Source organism: Morus notabilis, unplaced genomic scaffold, assembly GCF_000414095.1.
Source record: "Morus notabilis unplaced genomic scaffold, ASM41409v2 Scaffold804, whole genome shotgun sequence".
Classification (NCBI taxonomy): Eukaryota; Viridiplantae; Streptophyta; class Magnoliopsida; order Rosales; family Moraceae; genus Morus; species Morus notabilis.
In genome coordinates, this window is record NW_010361209.1 from 293,681 (window position 1) to 309,824 (window position 16,144).

The following is a 16,144-nucleotide window of genomic DNA, read 5'->3' on the forward strand; positions in this document are numbered from 1 at the left end:
TTAAAAACTCTCATTTTGTCCCTAAACTTTGAATTGTTCTCACTTAACCCCTTTTGTTGTAATTTCAGTTAAAATAAGACAGAAAAAGAAGGGATTATGTGTGGTCATGTGGTTTTTATTTATTTCTTATTAACATAAATCTAAACATAAGGACCATGTGATTGTGTTATTTTTTTTTATCCGTTTTTAACAAAAAATTACAACAAAATGGGTTAAATGAAAAAAATTTAAGTTCAAGGGGCAAAATGAGAGTTTTTAAATTTCAGAGGATAAATTGAGAATGACCTTAAAATTCAAGAACATCAGTGATAATGATCCTAAAAAAGGCAAAAAGGTGAAACAATTTGTTTAAAAATTGATTAGCAAAAAAACATAAAAGGAAAAATAAAAAATAAAAGTTAAAAAAAAAAGTCTTCATGCAACAAATAGTAAAAAAAAAAAAAAAAAAAAAAAAAAAAAAAAAAAAAAAAAAAAAAACCCCACTACCTCCATTTAATTTTTAAGAGTAGTCATTGAAAAGAAAAAATGGCTCACATTATTTAGTTTCAATGGTATTACATTGTAGCAGCATGTCCCTTTTTCCTATTATGAAGGTAGTCTTCTTTTGACCTTCTTCGCTCATTTTAATTTAATTATATCCGAAATACGAATCTAGGAATGAGAACTTTTCAAACCCCATGATGGCATTTACCATTTGATCAATTTTAAGTAATGGATAGCTGTATTTCGGAAAAGTTTTGTTCAGATTTGTGAAATTTATACAAACTCTCCATTTACCATTCTTCTTTTGGTACTAACACCACATTTGACACTCAGTTTCGATATCTTACTTCTTGATTAAATCCAGTTTGGATATCATATCTTACCCAGTTTGAATTTATTATTATTTGTTCTTATACCTCACCCACATGTTTTTGAACTAGTATACACTTTTTATTGAAAATGCTACTCAATTTTTATTTTTCTACAAACTTTATGATGGACTATCATGAAACTTATGATAAGTCATCATAAAGTGCATGATCGTCCATCATATATAACTTTTCTAAGAGTTGAGAAGAATTTATTTGATATAGAAAAAGGCATGGTAATTCAAAGCTAAGTGGGTGGGTATAAAAAAATAAATCCATATTTTTAGGGGTAGAATTAAAAACATTTCCCTTTTAATTTTGTATTCTTTTTATAAAATGTTGAAGAATTTTTTTTTAGTGCTTATTTTAAGATAAAACGTTCTTCCTTTTTTTTTTTCTCAAATTGCTTTGCTTGATTAAGTCATTCAAATTTTGAAATATGTTTGAGTCTGTGTGATTGAGCCATCAAATTTTCTGGAATTGAACAACGACAATACTTTCTTTCTGGCCGACGTGAATGACCTATGCACAGTGCGTTTACTGTTGATGGATCCTTCAATATTAAACATCTCTCGAGACATTTTCGAGCCCGTTTAATTCGATGATTCAAATTTTTAATTCGAGTTAAGATATGACTTTATGTGAGAATTTTTTATTATAATAAAAAAATTAGATGTGATTGTTTTTTAAAATTTTTTACTGTAGAAATGAACGGGGCTTCATTTGTTTCGCATTGTTTCTTATCTCCCAAACTGATCTAATTACTTCAATTTCACCTGTAAGTCATTAAAAAAAAAACAACAACAACAAAACAAAATGAAAAACAAAAGTTAAATTTAGAAAGCCGCGTGTGTGTGTATATATATATATATATATATATATATATATATATGTCTTTTTAGTCTCTAGAAGTTTATTGTTTTCATTAATTATAAGAATTTGCAACGAATCTTGAACTTTGTGTGTGCCCTTCCAATAACAAAACCTACGTATTGAAATGGAAACAAAAATTCAAGAAATTAATCAATTAATCAATTTGTGTTGAGTTCCTTTTGTAGATCAGTAAAGCTTCCACGCTACCATGGTCTTCTTACAAAAAACGGAAAAAAAAATTGCATGCATACACTTGTTTTTACAATTCTATATATGAAACTAGCTTACAGAGTCAGGAATTTTCGTCAAAGAAGACTACAAGTCTAAAATCTTTTTTTCTCTAATTTATTGAAGCTGAAACATTTTATTTTTGTATTGGGGATGTTGATTGAATGGGATTGGAAAAATATTAAAAGTTGAGAGAGGGCTAGGCGGAATTTATCTTTTTTTTTTTTTTTGTGTGGGTCTAGATGTTAAATTAGGAAACTATAAGTGGATTAAAAAGAAGAAAAAAAATTTGAGGGGGGCTTCGGCTCAGGAAAATTTGTGCCAAACCCACAAAAAGTGGGATGGCTTTACCCCCCAAAAAAAAATCCATTTCTTCTAAAAACTTGCAGGAAAAGAAACATTTTTTTCTTTATCCAAAAGATAAAACTACTTTTTAACATTATATGAATCTTTCGCTGGCAAAGTGGAGAGAAAGCTTTCGGTGCGTTTGAAATTAGTTTTAAAATAATTTTATTTTTTATATGAAAATGAAGACGTTTTTAATTTCAGACAAAAATCATTTTTAAAAATGTGTTTAGTAATTTTATCAAGAGATTATTTTTAATATTAAAAAATTCATTAATGTCTTTCTCTGTTCGAGAGATGAGAAAATAGAAACAAAAAATGAAAAATGACAAAATCGTTTTTCATTTCTCTCTCATTTTACACTAAACTAAAAAATTATTTTCATTTCCGTTTTTTATCCTTTATTGTGTCAAACGACGTTTTTTTTCCGTTTTTATTTTTTCTTTCTCAAATAACGTGAAAAATAAAATAAAAAACAACTCCAAACACAGCCTTAATTTAGATTGTCCTTTTTCAATTTTGTTTTTGTTGTCTTCAAGCTGTAGAACCCTCAGTAGTGATATTTCGTTAAAATACCTTATACATAGCTTTTTTGTCGCAACATGTTTAACCAGAAAAAAAGAGAGACCTGAAATTGCTGAAATGATGGTATTTGAGGACAATTATCACAAAAACATAATGGCTTAAACATAAGGACACTACAAAGGCTTGTTCCTAAACAAGAATTTAAGTTTTTCAAAAAAAAAATTTCAGATCATTTTTTCGTGGCAAACCCGATCAAAGGTATCACGGCGATAAAAAGCTTAATAGAGGATATTTTAACGAGATATCACTAAACCTATAAGGTTTCCAGTGATAAACGTAAAAATAGATGGTATTTTTATGTCAATTTCCCTTAATTCTATTACACTAAATGAGTCTTAACTTAATCTTACATTTTTACTATACATAGCATTTACTCTCTAGATTTGTTCACCCCCTCCATCTGCTTTTTTTTTAGCTCTTTTTTTTTTTTTTTTTTTGCTTTTCTATAAACATATTCTTTGTTCTAAAAGATTTCCTGTGAGAAATATTGGAGTTCATTATTTGGTCTGAAAATTCTTCAAGGGAAGGTTTTTGTTCTTATTTTCTTGAAGGTTTTTGTTCTTATTTTCTTTATTTTGATTAATAAAAATTATTCGTTTACTCATATATTATTACTTATTTTCTTGTTTATTAAACTCACAAATGAACCTGCTATATTCATTCTTTGTGATTTGTGAACGAAATCCACATAATGACATAGGTTTGTGAAGTTCGAACCTTTTCTCACACATTTTTATTTTGTGGTTTATGTTATTATGTATAAACTTTTAAACATGCATGAAGTTTTTCTGTGTTTACTTTGTGTGATATTTTTTGCGAGAACTTTTATTTTATTTGAATGTTAGAAGAGAAATCCATGTTGTATTAAACCTCAAATATTGTAGGGTTATCATATATTTTATATCTTGCATTTCAAGGACGTTATTAAAAACGTACACCATGTATTTTGGACTTCACCTTGATGTGAGATTAATGTTCAAATTGTATCCTTAATCGATCAAAAACCTAGTTTGCTTAAATGATTAAACAAAATAACCCTCACAACTAAAAATATATAAAATTTTAAAGAAATAAAAAAATATTTAAACTATATTTTCTTCTCTTTTCCTCCTCCTCCTCCTCCTCCTTTCTCTCACTATATATATAATACATACATACATATATAACTATCACCTTTTTTTTTGTTGCCTTCTCTTTTGGATATGAAGTTGGAGAAGATGAAAATAGTTTGGGATTGGGAGTTTTATATTTGTTTCAATTTTTAGGTTTATAATTGGTTGAGTTGGAGGTTTGGCCATCGAAGTTGTGAGAAAGAGAGATGGAGGAGGTGGATATATTTCTTCTCTCTGTTTTTTTTTTTTTTTTTTAGATTTTTCATTATATGAATAATCTTGGTAGGGGTATTTGGTCAATTACTGCTCAAAACCAAAGGGAGGGTATAATTTGAACACTAATGTCACATTTGTGATGATGTCCAAAATGCATATCTTATACTTTTTCACAAATTTAAAGTAGAAGGTATGAACTACAACCCATTATTGTACTCAATGTGAGTGTGCTATTTGTAAGCAATTTCTTACCCTTGTGTGAAAGTGAGATATTAAGTGTATGATCTTTTGTGATTCGTAGTCTATTTTTCATAAATATTGTTCAACTCATAAAATTCTCATGTTATTTGATTTATTATTTTTCTATTTACTCGCTTATCAGAGTTCTTTAATTGGACAATAAAAATTGGTCATTTGAACTTTTAATTCATATTATGTAGAATGTAAGCAATTAACATTTACCTTCAATAATACAGTTACAATACTTTCTTGTATTCCAATGCGATTGGGAGCATTCTACATAAATCAATTGGAAAAAAAAAAAAAAAAAAAAAAAAAAAAAAAAAAAAAACCCACAACGAAAAGAAGAATTGTATAAGTTAAAATTATTATTCTTCAAGAATATGGGTTAAAGTTTAAGGTATCTATGTTATTTGCAAACGACAATATAGCATCTATTATATTGAGAAACATACAATTTATGGGAATGATATTATCCCTGCATTGCTCAAGAAACTGAAGGGCAATACAAAATGTAAAAAGGTACCATTATTGATGTCGTAGTAAGAAAAAAAAAACAGATAATTATAACAACTGATTATATAAAAATTTCTATCGAAACGATGTTTTATATATATTTCTATCGAAACATACACATCAATCAGATGCATGCAATAAATCTCCATGGAAAAAAAAAAGGACCTGAAAAAGAAGGTATGAAACATATGGAGAAACTAAACACAAAGGTTAGAAATATGATCTTCCAAGTTGTAGTCATTTCCTCGTATCCTATATGAAACACAAAACGCTTTCAAGTTTGTATACATAACAAATTCTATCAAACCACACAACAATTTGACCTTTCGGAAATGAAAACAAGCTTAAGTGATCCATTGGACAACTATAAGTATTGTTTTTATTATTATTATCCTTGTTAGTAGATCCAATTAGTAGGCTTTTCCTGGATATGATATTTAACATTTGGATTGAGTATTATTTCCATTAACATTCTTTAATTGGTCAAAGCTTTTTAAGACACTACACAGATCTGATTAAAATATGATGATTAATATGGAAAGCATATAATTAAAATGATATTTTAAAAAAATTATAACACGACCAAAAAGAATTTTAATCGATACACCGCAAGTTTTATTATTTTTGTCATTTAATAACTCAAGTTTTTTTTTTTTCCATCATTAGCTGTAGCACTTACAGATATTAGAGACTAAAAAAGTATCTCTTGTTTAACAGCCTATTAGTTTAGAGTTCTATTGAAAAAAATAAATAAATAAATAGCTACTACAAACCTGCTAAAGGGCAAAACAACTAACAGTTAACATAATATTAACAATTGTAACAATATACTTGATTAATTCCTTTTAGCAAACGAACGTCCAAATAAGAAAACGACAAGCAGAAGAGGCCGCAAAATTGATGTTTCCCCTGCATTGAACTTCTTCTTTTCTTTTAATTGCGCACTCACACTTCTTCGTTTTCCTCAACAATCTTGTACACAAAATTTGAGGTTTTCTGCCATGAATTTTTCTCCTTTTGCTCATAATTTTGAATTTTTTTTAATATGAATGACAAAAAAAGATAGCTGGTATCAAAGATGGTCAAAAGATCCTAATTAAGTTGGTAATCTCTAATTATCTTATCCAGTACTTATCCTCTATTAAAACATCCTCAACCCTAATATTATTAATAAATAAAGAAAATTACATGAAAATGTCAATAAACCGCCTTGAAAAGGCCACCAACAAAAAAAAAAAAAAACCAATCGACCAAAATCTAAAAGAAGAACAACAAAAATGATTTGCAGTCTATAGATATAGAAGATTTAGAAAGGTTTAGCACTAGGTTAAGCCTAAATTATCTCTATGCAAGGACCCTGAGAACCAAGCCTCTCGCTAAAACATTCCAAGGAAATGTACGCAAAAGAAAAAAACCGAGAAAATAAAAAGAATACTCGATCCTAGAGCTAAAGAATCTATAATTAGGAAGCCCAATTATGTCTATATGAGAAATGTATACTACGCTTATCTAATTATAAAGTTATTAAAACATAATAAGATTAATACAACAAAATAGTCCCCGAGGTTTACTCTTAATCTCACTGCGAGATGAAATCATGCGAATGCCAAACCATTGATTGAAGACGAATATTAAGAGAAATTGATAAATTGGAATCATCATTTGCAGGACGGCTAAAAACTTTAACTGGGAATTCTCACATGCTCAGAATGAGATGCATTCATGCAAATACTACCAACCAAACATTCCCCTTTTTTTTTTTTTTGAACCGTTGATGGAGGACGAATATAAGAGAAATTGATAAATTACAATCGTCATTTGCAGGACGGCTAAAAACTTTAACGTAGAATTCTCACACGCTCAGAATGAGATGAATTCATGCGTATACTACCAACCAAACATTATACTCTTTTTTATATATATACTAACCAAACATTATACGTATATAGCATCACCTCTTTCTTTGATACTAGTTCTAAGGGAATAGATATATAGCATACTTTAATTTTTCTTCATGAGCAGTCAAGGACAATCTGAACACAACAATCCATGCCAAACATGTCGTGGAATGGCGACAAAACTAGCTATATATAGCTAACTTTGATTGGAAGATGAAAAGGTCGTTGTGTAACTCCAAGGCCAATATTTCTATTGACGAAGTAAAACATTTCAGTATTTCCTCCAATAATATCTTATGGCTATTTAAATATTGGACAGATTGTAGAGATTACAGAAATTGATATATATATATAAATAATTTAGGATTTTATTCAGTAAGGCCATATTGATAAGTACAACTTTTGATTGTTTAGATATATTTTAAATCACATCAAATTATAAAAATATATAGAACATATCGTTTGTAATATGAATTTGGCTACTAAAAGTAGAAAAGATAATTTATTTTTCTAATCCTATTAAAAAAACTCCAAAATAATATATGTAAATCCAGTACAAGAGCAACTAATTATCTCCTGCCCTGTGACTATTTGTCTGACTAGAGCAAACCATGACATTTTTGGTCACCCTCTTCTTGAATTGAATATATGACCGTGTTTAGAATTGATTATGTTTTTATTTTTCACATTTTTTAGAAAAAAAATGAAAACGTTTTCAAAACAGCGTTTGGCGCAATAAAGACAAAAAAGGGAAATGAAAAAGATTTTTTAATTTAGTGTAAAATGAGAGAGAAATGAAAAATGACTTTTAGTCGTTTTTTATTTTTTGTTTTTATTTTCTCCTCAAAAATAGACATTATTAGGTTTTTATACACTGAAAAATCTCTTGATAAAACTATCAAACACATTTTTAAAAATGATTTCTGTCTGAAATTGAAAACGTTTTCATTTTTATTTATATATAAAAAATAAAATTATTTTAGAATGAGTTCCAAATACACTCTATATATTTTTTCAGTCACCTATAAATGGATACTGAAACATATATACAGCTGTTGGTTTACATTAAGACAACACCTTTGTGTCAGTGACTTCCTCTAGATTCATGTTCTTTGTGCAAGGAGTTTATGTGTGCCTAATATATATAATATTAAGTGTATACTAGATAATACAGAATATGTGTGTATATAATATATATATATATATACATATATATATATATATATATATTTCTAGGTTGCTTGTCCAAACCACGTATATCTTTCCTTGAGAGTCACTGCAATATCATGTCTTCAAAATTAAAGCTTCTTTCATAGGTCATAGTTAATTAGTACATTGAAAATTTTAAGTTTAACTATTATTTTTTTTCCAACTCTATTATTATTTATGTTACTACACAAAATTATGATATCACTATAAAAAATAACATACAATGTACAAAAGATAATTAGTAAATTTTGAAAAATAATCTGCAGGTTATTAGTAACATAAGATAAATTTACCAACAGTGATAAAAATATTATAACGTTACTTTATTGATTGATTTTTTAAAAATTCCCCATTAGTGTATATATGATTTAACAACGTTAAATATTTACCAAACAAAAAAAATAAACGTTAATCAAATTAATAAAGTTCATTAGTATTTTTTTTTATGTATAAATCACGCGGATCATTCCAAAGGAAAAATACATGTACACTTCGATTACTTGGTCAAATATACAATTTTAATTATACAAAATAGAAAGACAGCCTGAGAGAAATTGGAAAATGGAAACCTTTTCAAAGATAAAATTTTTCAGCTCCGTATGCAGCCATAAAGTGCAGAGCTGTGTGCTATCTGTTTTCTCTTAGCTTGGTGTGAAACCATATAGTACGGATAAAGCCAATAGTTTTATTAACGTATAAATTTTTGCAAGCGAAAAAATAAAGTCAAAGAAAAGGGAAAAATTAAGAAAGAAGATATTATAATCTGCAACGACTTGGGGTATAATTATATATATATATATATAAGTTATTAGACAGCATCACAATTATCACGCAAAATGCATTATATGGCCATCCTAAAGCTAAAAAGCTGCTCAATCCCGTACGTTCTTCATTTGCCTCTTTCTTTCTTTCTTTCCTCTTTTTTTTTTTTTTTACTTTCTCCTACAAATAACCAACTCGATAATTGAATAAAGTTCTCACGACACCAAAAACAATGTAATTAAAACAATTAGGTTCTTATACATATCATATATCAATCGGCGGCTGAAATTTCATTTCGTAAAAAAATAATAATAATAAATAATAATAACATCTATGTTGTATAATAATTAAATTAAAAAAAAAATAATGATGTAGAATGGTACAGTTGGGAAAAGTTTGGTGGGGCCAGGTGAGAGTGGGGGAATCCTGCAAAGTAGAGTTTAGATCACGCGGTAGTTTGTTAGAGTTCTCACATGATCCACGAATCTCCAGCTTGCCCTTTTCAACGATTGCGACCACTCTCTTTCTTCAATCCTTCCCTCTCCTTTTTCCCAATTTTACCCCTGCCGTTTTTTCCATTTTATTTCTACACCCCTTCTCCTAATACCATCCTAATATCAGTATTGCAGGCATGATTGTGACTGATATTTTTTCCCTTTTTTTTTGTTTCAGGAAACGATTAGTTATGACTTATGACCAATAATTTCATAAAGTCAGCGCCAAAATTCCATGTTCAAGCGAGCGTACAATTTATGGCTTCGTGTATTATAATTAGACAGGCGTAATATTGTGATGAACTTGTAAAATATTGCACTTATAAGTTTATCAGGTATATATCCAGGGTTCGTTTAATTCACTGATTTAAATTTTTAATTTAAATTGATATGTGACTTTATGTAAAAACTTTTTACTGTAGTAAAAAAGTTAGATGTGACTGTTTCTGAGAGTTTTTTACTATAATAAAACTTAAATCAGTGAAATGAACGTAATCTTAATTTTGGACAAATAGTCTATTTTTTAAACGTCATATTCAAAGTACAATTTATATCACGATGTGCTACTAAGTAGAGTAGTCATGTGAATAAATTATACAATTAACACTCCTATCAAACGTGTCTAGCGTGGCCTTTACCAATAATATAAAAAAATGTCACACACACACACATATATATATATATATATTAATTAGCTGATAAACCATTGCTTATTGATTAATTAAAGCAGATAATGAACGGTCATTTCACGAAGCACCTACAAATATAAATCTAAAAAAAAAAAAAAAGCAGCTAAAGACAGACACTTTCCTCGTATAGTATTAGACTGCAGCCCAAACTCCGATTATCTCAAACAAAAATTAAACAATCTCGAGTAAATGACAACACGAATCTCAAGGGCATTTCCGTCTAAAACAAAACCAGACAACCACATTAGATTACATATATACACACCCTCATGTGTCCATGCGACGGTTCTCTTCTCTCTTGGCTTCTCTACCAATATCCCCTCTATGAACAAAAAAAGCTCTCTATAATAACCTTCTTTTCTATATATTTCTGCTATAGAGCTATATATATACATATATACATATATACATACACGAATATATTGTTTACATATACACATAATTAAAAGGCCATGGAAAAAGGAAACCAAATGGCTCCACCACACGGCCTAACTCCGGAGGAATACGCCGAGCTGGAACCCATGATTACGACTTACCACAACTTCTATCCGACGTCGTTTCCGGCCAACAGATGCACGTCCCTGATAACCCAACGGATCGAGGCCCCAGCCCAGGCGGTGTGGGCCCTGGTCCGCAGCTTCGACAGCCCACAAAAGTACAAGCACTTCATAAAGAGCTGCAACATGAGGAGCAATAATAACGGCGCCGCCGCCGCCATCGCGGTGGGGAGCGTGAGGGAGGTGACTGTCGTGTCGGGGCTGCCGGCGTCGACGAGCGTGGAGAGGCTGGAGATTTTGGACGACGAGAGGCACGTTCTCAGCTTCAGAGTCGTCGGCGGCGAGCACCGGCTCAACAACTACCGGTCGGTGACGTCGGTCAACGAGTTCGTCGGCGGCGAAGGGAACGTATATACGGTGGTTTTGGAGTCGTACGTCGTCGACATACCGGAGGGGAACACCGGCGAGGACACGAAGATGTTCGCCGATACCGTCGTCAAGTTGAACCTCCAGAAACTCGCCGTCGTCGCCGCCGCTTCTTTGCATGGACATGATTAGTTCCTTTGTTTCAGTCGACGTCATTTTGCCTGTTTGAATTTTTCGATGGTAATAGTTATCGTTTAGATTTTGTTTCTCTCCGCTTTTTAAATCAAGAAAAATACTTATATATATATCTGTTAGTTGGATTGTTGAATTTGTATATTTTAATTCGGGTTGGTTGGAGAATGGAGAGGTTTATTTTATTTTATGGGCGTATTATTTTAGAATAATATTATTGGTTTTTCTCTCCAATAATAAAGGTTTGAGAGGTTTATGGGGTATGTGCAAAAAATAATGTAGTTGAACTACTTTGGTTTCTTCTTATTGTGGAAAGAATTGCCCATATGAGAAAGTGTAAAAGCTTGTATCTTAGATAATCCAATATTTAACTCTGCATGTTATTTATATAGATAAGGCATTTGTCCTTGTGAGAAACAAAAGTAGTAACTGGACCTACAAGTATAATATATGCCATTATTACTCGTGGCTGCTTGTTTCACTCTAGTGAGTTTCGAATCTCTTATTATTATTATTATTTTAAGAGACTTTATCCGGTAGTCCCCTAGATTCAGTTTAAATTTGAATTTAATCAAAATTACGTATTCATATTAAAAAAGTACGTAGAACAGATAATTATATAAATTTAATAGTTAAAAAATAAAAAATATAAATAGTTCATTTTATTCAATCTTACAAAAAAAAAAAGAAAAAAAAAACTCTCTTATTTCAATAGTTGGCTATAGTTATTTGTCAATACCAACAAATATTAACCTTTTAGTCAATGATTATGTTCCGTCATAATCATAAACTTGTAGACCGGTTACTTAAACATAAAGTCGTCTCAAATTAAGCAGCCTTTCTTTGTCTTTTTCTTTTTCGTTTAGAAAAAAATTAAAGGATATTGGCATATTTATAAATTAGATTGTTTTAACTATTTAATTTACGTATTTTTTAATTTTTACGTGATTTTATATAAATTTATGAGACGTTTAGTTTATAAATTAGAATCATGAGATTAGAACTATTTTTAATTTACGTGTATTTTTTATAAAAAAAATACTATAATAAATCATGAATTATAATTCGAATCAGGATACAAATCTCTTTATCAAACACACCGCTAACAGATAAAAAACTTAGAGAGGATGTTTGGCAAAGGAACGAGATTCTTAAACGGCTTTCTTGCACTTCAACGTGATAAAGATTGCGTGACCGTATTTTCAGGGGGTGAAATGATGAAAGATTTGAAAGATGTGTGCTCATATGTACGGTACTACTGATATGAGAAGAGTGTGATAACTAATAGCAATCAGAGAATTAGAGAGGACAGTAGGTATATAGTTTGGTGCAACCTTTACATGTGGCTCAAATGTCGACCCTTGGTTCAACGGCAACGACTACAAAAGATGTTTTTTCGTTTTTTGTTTCTGAGATGACTTGTGCGCAACCTTTGAGGCAAGTGAATTCCTCATTTTTTACAAAAATTAAAGAATTTCGGGCATAACTCAACTTAACAAAATCAATTTATTAGAAGATGATTGTTCTCACCTTATTACGTGGATCATGTCAGTATATCCAGTCAATGTGAGATTCTAATACGCCCCCTCACGCACAGCGTAGACCATGCCAAACCGCTGCGAATAAATCAATATTGGAGGACCCAACATTACAAAATTGGGCCTTCTCTAATACTATTTTACAGAAATCAAAGGATATTGGGCCTAATTTAACCTAACAAAACTGATTTATTAAGACAGAATTACCCTCACCTTATTACGTGAATCATGCCGACGAGACAACCTCTTTCACCGAGCCGAAAAGTCTGCTATCGCTTAAGATAATAAGATAAATAGATAAGCGGGCTTACCACTTCATCTGTTGTAGCTGAATTCAATGAATATACATAGGATGTGAAAAGTTAGCAATAAGCTCCGTTACGGGAGAGTACTCTTTAGAAGACCCGTAACTGGCCATAACTCAAACTGGGCATTCTAGGCCAGCGTAAGATTCTAATAAAAAACAATAATAATTATAAAAAAGAAAAAAGAACTTTCTTTAGACTCCAGTACATTAGCCGTTTTCAATTTCAGCCGCTAATAATTTCCCACTTATCTTTCCCTTGTTAAAAAAACATTAACATTACTCTTATCACAATTTAAATTTTATTATTACAGTATTTTCACTCATAAAAATTTAAATTAAATATTTTTACTATAGTTTTTTTTATCTGTTACGTTACACAAATCAACTTCACATAAACCATTTGGTTTGCAAGACAATACAGGTTTTTTTTTTTTTGTTTTTTTTTTTGCGTTATTTTATTTGATTCGGTCCAAAATGTTGGGTAGTTACGAATCAGTACATTTTATCGTGATCCTTTTTATTAGTTCTTCACGGCAGCTCATGATCACGTCTCAATGTTACTGTGTGATATAGGAAAATAATAGGTAGTCAAATTTTCTCTGTGTGGATTTCGTTTGAAAAAGAAAAAAAAAAAGTGCGGAAAGAAATCTTTTTTCATGAGATTGAGAAGCAACGCTCGTGTTCTTTCATTCACACGCACGTATGAGTGATAAACAGAACAACTTCTGTGCCGTGTCTTCTAACTTCGCTGACTTTCACGAGATAAATTGGTGATATTAATTAGACAAACTACTCTTTTACTAGTGAAAGATCTAAATAATAATAATAATAATAAGCACATATAATGTTTATATATAAGTGACTCAACAATCAACACGAGACTTGCTTGCCCTTTCAGTCGCAATAAGATTTCATGATAACGAAAAAGATTATAAGAGAACCACACATCTCTCACGCTCTATGTTTTCTCTAGTTTCTCTAAAAACCAGTTCCACAATTTAAGTAAAATTAAGACACGGAAATAATGAGAGTACAAATTTTAAAGTATTCTTACCAATTAAAATTAGGTCAATTTAATTAGGCTCCGTGCACTCAATAATTGGTGTTTATCAACTTGTGTTTTAGGTGAAATAATTTATGATGTGTTTAGTTCGTTGATTCGAGTTTTTAATTCGAGTTGATATGTGACTTTATGTGAGAATTTTTTACTATAATAAAAAAATTAAATGTGACTATTTTTTAAAATATTTATGTAGTAAAATTATAATCGGTGAAATAAATTGGGCCTTAATTTATCACAGCCATACATACTGCTTATAAGTTGGTCATCGTTGGACTGGGCAACGTAGTTGTTAGTCCTGTTAACTTGTCTCCAAGAATGAAAGGCCCATCAAAATATGTTGTGCGTTGTGCCGTATTGATCTGAACTCTAAATGGTCAAGTGAATTTCCTAATTGTTTTTAGCTTTTTTCCATATTGTAAAAATTTTGCTTAAATTAAGTTTTATAAAATATTTTTCAACATTTTAAAAATGTTTTCTTTTAAAATGTTTTGTGTAACTTATTTTTATGCAAAATTTTTAGAATCTAATTAATTAATTAGAAGGAAGATGCTTTTTAGAACTTGAAAGTACCTCCTTAAATAATATTATAAGGAATATAGTGTGTTTTTGAGAAGTTTCGATATAACAAAATATTAAAATGATTTTACCCGTTGCTAATAATGAAGCTCTCTTTCTTTTTCTTCTTTTTTTTTTTATACTATATGTGTAAAGACCCATATTTTTTTTCCTCTACTCCCCCATAAAAAGAAAAAGAAAGGAAAAAAAAAAAAAAAAAAAAAAAAAAAAGAAGCTCTCTCTCTCTCTCTTGTTTTTTTAGAGTAAATAGTGAAGCCCGCCCACTTGCATGGAACATTAATCCAAATCCAGGTAAAACACGGCCCACCAGGGCTTCAATGCAGGCCTAGAGCCGTCTTTAGTGGGAAGTGCTGGGGATCTTGACGTCTAAGGCCTGGCCCAGTTCAGAATCGTGCTTACTGGTTATGTAGTAAGCGAGAAAAGTATAGTACGAGAAAGAGAAGTACATGGTTTTGGTTTGCTTCTGGTTGGTTTTGTTAAATTTATTATTTATATTATTTTAAATGATTACCTGTTATTTTAATTTTTATATTTTTAATTAAATAATAATTTTTATATTTTTAAATAGAACGACATAAATAATATTTTTTATCATCTGATTTTTTTTTTTCAAGTAGTATTTGTACCTCTTGCTTGCTCTTTGATGGGATCAAAAATATGAAGAAGCTCTAATTATTAATTTTTTCACCAAAAAACGAAAAAAAGGTGTAGGCTTCCTTTTAATTCATTTTTTTCTTCTTTTTTGCTTTTTTTTAAAGTTTAAAGCTTTGAAATAATAATATTAGATTTATCTGTTCATACTTTTCTAATACTAATTAGGCTTTTAAATATATTAAATTAAATTGAGAATAAATAAATTACAGCTTCGTTTGTTTCACTATTCGAATTCAAATTCAAATTTTTTACTATATTATTTGTTTTTATAAAAATTTAAATATTTCTATTACAGTATTTTTTTTATATAAATTTATTTTTAAATTTTTAATTCAAATAGTAAAACCGCCCAAACTTATATTAGAATAATCAATTATTTCTCATGTCAATTCCATAATAATAATAAAACAATAACAACAACATCAATAACAATAATGATGTATTACGTCAGTTCTTGTCCCCGCGATTACATTTTGAAGGATGACTCAAGATACAAAGCTGATGATTATTTTATTCACCAAAAAATAAGCTAATAATTTATTTTATCTTAAAATGTTTTTTAAAAAAAATAACACATTGTAAAATGGTCATTACCTAATACGACAAGTAATTATGAATTATAAATGAGCATACATTTAAGTGCCTGGTTTGTACCAGAGCAAAAAAAGAAAAAAAAAAAAAAAAAAAAAGCGCCTGGTTTGTATGCATGCTTCTATGTTGCCTGGAAAAACAGATACGTTCTCTCTCTCATAAAAAAAAAAAAAGTTATATTCTATTTATTTTATTAATTTAAGTTTAAAATTTAAATTTTTTTATAATAAAAATTTTTTAAAAACAATTACATTTAGAAGACGTTTGGTTCATGAATTTTAATCATGAGATTAGAATTATTTTCAATTTATGTATATTTTTTATGAGAAAAAATACTGTAAC

The 16,144-nt window shown here is 29.5% G+C and overlaps 1 protein-coding gene across 1 annotated transcript; it reads left to right on the forward strand.

Annotated features, from left to right (window-relative positions):
* Positions 1-10,404: 10,404 nt before the first annotated feature.
* Positions 10,405-11,263, forward strand: LOC21402454 (abscisic acid receptor PYL2). Its single transcript, XM_010098774.2, has one exon. The coding sequence runs from the start codon at positions 10,471-10,473 to the stop codon at positions 11,071-11,073; it is 603 nt and encodes a 200-aa protein (XP_010097076.2). The 5' UTR covers positions 10,405-10,470; the 3' UTR covers positions 11,074-11,263.
* The last annotated feature ends 4,881 nt before the right edge of the window (positions 11,264-16,144 follow it).